Raw genomic sequence first — 5534 nt, forward strand, 5'->3', positions numbered from 1 at the left:
ACAACTAGTATCTATCTCATGTGAGATGATATTGAAATGGGTGTGTCAAATGAATAAGCATCTTAATGACTAAAAGACATAAAACACATTCTTCCGTTATGATGTTGCAAATTATTTACATTAAAATTAAAATATACATTTTGTAACAACATATATGAAAAATAATCCATTATTTTTATGTCATGTTCAAAACCAATATGGTTTTAAATACGTAACACGTTATCCATATTTAACCATTTTATTTTAAGATAAGATAACTACATTAACGAACCAAATTGTGGTAATATAAAAGGTAGAAAATTTGTAAATAGGTGTTACGAAACCAAGACCGACATCGGCACCGTCGCCGTCTCACCAGAGAATCCCGAATCTCGGTTTCCGGCAAAGGCATACCCGACGCCCAGTCCACCAAAATGCAACGAAGCCTTATGACATTGTTGAAAAACTCGAGCCAGGGACGCCGCCTTCCTCCTTGCTCGTTTCGTGCCGGTGAACAATAAACTCTGAAGCAAACCCGCCAAAGCTGGAGCTCTCAGAACCCGTTCGGTGGCGTGCTCATCGCCACTCCTGCAAAGCTCGAGTAATGCCGCCACGGCATTTTCTTTCCCTTTGGGTGTCCCACACCTCATCAGGCCGATCAACCCGACGACTGCTGCATCCTCGTTGCCGACAGCCGCGGCTCCGACAGGTTGCCGCACAAGCAACGCCAATGCGCCGGCGGCTTCTTCCGCGACGCCGTCACATCCCAAAGCCTCGATTAAAGCTCCAACAGCACCAAACTCGATCATTTGATTGCATATTTCGATGTGTGTAGACAGGTTAAATAAAGCAGTCACCGCGTCTTTCTTCCCTCTCGGTGTTCCTTTGCTCAATAAAACCGATAATGTCTCGATGGCTCCATCTTCTTCGGCGATCTTTTTCTTGTACTCATGAACCACAGACAGACTGAATAATATGGCGGCTGCGTTTTCTCGGCAATCGATCGTGAGCCCGAATCGTAAAACTTGCACGATTGATCGTAAACACCCTTCTTCATCCATAATTCGTCTCTTGTTCGTGTCATGAATCGATAAATTCAACATTGCCGTCACAGCATTTTCTTGTGCAACGATGCTTTGCGAAAAAAGAAGACCCTTTAAGTAAGGAATCGCTCCGTATTCCGCTATAAAAGCTCGGTTTTCTCTACCAGTTTTCGCCAAGAAACGGATTTCACGAGCAGCCATGGCTTTACCACAGACCGACGACCCGTGTTCCAGCTGTTGAATAAGGAGTCTTGCAGTGGCTTTATTTGCTTCCACAGCCGCCCGGCTTTCCAGGCCAGCTGGTAAAGATTCGGCAGCCAAATCCGAACTTTCCGGTGGAGTATACAGAATCCGGTGAGCTATGCACCAGCGCATGATCAGATTCCTAAGTGCCCGATTTGGTACCAGCTTCTTGTGAACAAGAGTTAGCCCAGATTTGGGGCAAGAACAATGGCCATCATCGATCCATCTTGAAATCGAAGCCCGATCATAAGTCTGCCCTGTCGAGATTACCACAGGATCCATCATCAACTCTAACGAAATCGGGCAACAGAAATCTTTCGGAATTGTTATAAAAGTATCCGCGATTTCTTTCATAATCAACCCTCTTTTCTTCATCTTCTTGAATCTTTTCCCCATTATGATTTCAACTTCATCCTCTTCGAATCCGAATAACAAGAACCTACAGTACCTAATCATGGCTACGAAGCCACTAAGAACAGAAGCTGAAGGCTCAACATCATCCTCATGATTCAGAATCTGTTCTTCCAAGAATTCAAGTTCAATCCTACAATTTTTAGCATCAAAAATCCCCAATTTTTTGACAAAAAAATCATGAAATTCTTGTGCAGATGGGATACATCCGTTCCCTATTTCATTCAGCATCTCGAAGAACTTTAAGCGTAATTCGTCGTCACGCTTATCTATAAACAATTTAGCACTTATTGATTGTTTTTGTAACAAATCCAAGTGTTCTTTAACATTGTTGTTCAAAATATCCAATTGGGTCCACGGGAGAACGTCTAAAAGTGTGAAGATTTCTCGATTGAGTTCATGAAAATGGCCAGAAACGGAATGATTCTGAAGCAAGAGCCATAACTTACTGGATTGAGAACAGTAATGAAGCAGAATTTTGGACTTGTAAAGTAGAAGGTACAACTCCTTAAAGCATAGAACCGCAGTGGACGGCAGATTGGAGGTTGAATCCTGGAAGGAATCCAACAGAACGGCGAACAATTCAATCTTCCGCAGCAAAGATTTGGAATTCTTCTTCTGAAACGGAAGGGGTTTGCCGGAGAAGGAAGAGATAAGGTCCGATGAGACGGCGGTCAGGGTGTTTAACAAGACACCAACATCGTTTTCTAGATCCACCGGCGCCAGAAAGGCTTCTAACGTCGGCGACCTGCTCCGCCGCAAGGATGAAAACATGGCAGCGGACGCCATTTCTTGAAGCAAAGAAAAACAAGAAAACCGTCTTCTGTAAACACTTTCGTGGTGGCTTTTTCTATGATTTGACAGGCTTCTGTTGGGAAAGAATCGATGATTTTGATTTCTTCAGAGATGGGTTTTATGGAGAAGATGAATTTTGACAAAAAACAGTGTCTTTTTCTTTCTCCTATTTATTGTTTCTCTTCAAAATAAAAAGTAATACTCTTTCCTCGTATAAATATACTCTAATTTCAATTGCAATATTTTATTTATGATAATTCAAAATTACAGATTTCGTTCTTGTGCTTACCTGAAAATTACAGATTGGATCACTTCATTTTTTTTATTATGAATTCGGTACATATACTTTGATTTTCATTACGGCTCAAGTTCCTTGTCGTAACTCCGTTAAATAAAAGGTCATTTTACTCTCTTTCTTATATTTTCGTTTAAGATAAATAATATTATGTAGTATTATTATACATGCATAACTATAAACCCCTTGCTTTCAACAAAACGGTGAACTCTCCCCTCCCCACCCATAGCAGACTCCCATCTTCGGTCGACCCTACCCCCAGTACTCAGGTAACCACCTTCCCTCCCCCATCCCTGGCCTCAAACAAAATCGATGATCCCACCAAAAAAAACAAATCATAAGGGAAATGCGATTAGGGCAGGAAGAGAAGTAGAAAAGAGTTGAAGCAAGATCAGAAGCCGTTTCCATCTCTAATGCTATTTGAGATCTCTTGTAGAGGGTGGTGGTGAGGTGGTTCTAGATCGATGGTTCTTGCAACATGCTAGTGGAGAAGGGGTCAAGGACTCAAGGTCAATGATAACTCCAACCATGGCCATTGTTGTTGCTTTCTATACACGAAGATGGGATGAAGTCGGGGTTGAAGAAGTTGGTGTTGGTGGTGATGATGCTATAGGTTTTACAGGTTTCCAAGCATTGATGGTTTTGAACTGGTTTCTATTAATGTTTTTAGTTCATCTAACCTATCTCATAACCAATTCTTTTGGGATGGACAAAATTATTTCAATCTTTTAGATGTGCAATTTCATGACACCAGATTGAATCAAAGCTCGATTTAGGTGGTGGTTGGTTTGCTCACTTTGATGAGAGCAGTCTGAAAAATGTCCTAAATTATGTTAAAAGAAAGAATTAACTTTCTTATGGGGCTTTGAAGTTTTTTTTTTTTGAGTTTGAAGGGTTTGGGTTTTTTATTATGATTTTAAGTTTTAATGATTAGGGTTTGGATATGAGTTGATTTAGTGCGTCTGCTACGTCTCGGAGTATGGTGGATAAAGAAGGGGCAATGGTAGAGAAGATGATCGAATGAGTAATGGCTGGAGAAGATGACCGTGGTAGGGTAAGGTGGAGACAGAACCAATCAATTGGATATATTAAAATGATTTTTTAATCAATGGTTAAAAAAGCCTAAAATACTACTAACCTAAAATAACTTTTTAACCGAGTTAAGGCAAGAGACTTGATTTGTAAAGAAAATCAAACCATGAGCACCTAATCCATAAGAAAAAGGTTCAAAGGAGCCAAACCATAATCTCATATAACCATAAAGACCAACTATAGGGACGAACTCTCTCTCTCATACACACACACATATATAATTTGAGGGTTGTTACCAGAGTTCTAAATAACATCAGGTGTGGCGTGGCGGTGAAGACAAACCTCAAGCCATACGAGTTACCGCGAGAACACGGTGTTTTCCAAGGCGTGCCCTAAGGTGGCAATATATATATATATATATATATGTGTGTGTGTGTGTGTGTGTGTGTGTGTATAGTGTTTTGAATAATAACTTATAACAAATTAAATTCATATAATGTAATAAAACTAAAAATTAAAGAAGAACCATTATAGCAAATATATATAGTGATACGAAGGGTACAAAATTGAGAGTAAATCTCTTGAATCTTAACTCACTACTTCCTTCAATTTTCAAAAAATCCATTTTCGAATCTACATGTATGAGAACGAAAGTAAGTATTTACCTATTTAAGCTTTTTGTTAAGTTTTCTGTTTATGTTTATTTAAATCTTAGATCTCACACACAATTATCATTCATCCCTCAAGTCATATTAAAAAGCCTCACATCTTACAAAATAGCACGTTGTAAAGCGCCATAACACATCGTAACGTACCAAAACACATCGTAACGTACCAAAACACGTTACAACAGAAGCCAGGCCTTAATAACGTGGCGGTGAATCCAAGCCTTGACGCAATAACGCATCATAACAAGTTATATACATATATGGCTGTTAAAGAAAGAGAATGAAAAAGTCTCAAAAGATGAAAAAAAAGAAAATTCCCCTCTTTTAACAAAAAAAAAACGAAGTTAATGACGAGGATCACTTTGAAAACAAAATGAAAAATTACAAGGATACTTTCTAAACTTATCAAAACGCTTTTAAACTTTTCATTAAACTTCAGGGACCAAAATTAAGGTCGACTCTTAATATCTTGTTATATTAGGAAACGGGAGGGTAATTTCACTCTATATTATTAAAATGTACCCCTATCCTCTTATTTGATCATTGACTTTTTGATTTTTTTTTTTGTTTTTTTGTCTTTTGTCGATTATTTATTTATTTATTTGTTGTATTAAAGGAGTGTTTGGGATTGTTTATTTAATATAACTTATGTTTTTTTTTATAAAAGTATTTATTAACTTATGTGGTATCAAATCGGAGTTAAATAAAACATGATTAAAATTGTAAACTGGTAATAAGCAGTTTTTCATAAATCATGAATGATTAACTTATCAAAAACAGCTTATTACTGGTTTGGCACCGGTATAATGAGTTTTTTTTATCCAAACACCAGAAAACAGCTTATCACCGGTGCCAGACTGAAATAAGTTAAAAAACAGCTTTTATAAGCAACCCCAAACACCCCCTAAATTTAATTAATATGTTTTAGCATTATTTAATGTAAACATTAATGTTTTTTACTACAAACTTTTATTCATATAAACATTATTTTTTCCGTAATTATTGTATAGTTATAAAAATGATACACAAAATACATCAAATATTTTATGTATACATTTTTTTTGTTTA

At 37.6% G+C, this 5534-nt stretch overlaps 1 protein-coding gene across 1 annotated transcript; it reads right to left on the reverse strand.

The window, feature by feature from the left end:
• Positions 1–201: 201 nt before the first annotated feature.
• Positions 202–2603, reverse strand: LOC112523217 (U-box domain-containing protein 17-like). Its single transcript, XM_025132737.1, has one exon. It carries the CDS (start codon positions 2463–2465, stop codon positions 315–317), a length of 2151 nt encoding a protein of 716 aa, XP_024988505.1. The 5' UTR covers positions 2466–2603; the 3' UTR covers positions 202–314.
• Positions 2604–5534: the final 2931 nt, after the last annotated feature.

The sequence above is a fragment of the Cynara cardunculus genome, assembly GCF_001531365.2.
Source record: "Cynara cardunculus var. scolymus isolate 2C chromosome LG 12, CcrdV1, whole genome shotgun sequence".
Classification (NCBI taxonomy): domain Eukaryota; kingdom Viridiplantae; phylum Streptophyta; class Magnoliopsida; order Asterales; family Asteraceae; genus Cynara; species Cynara cardunculus.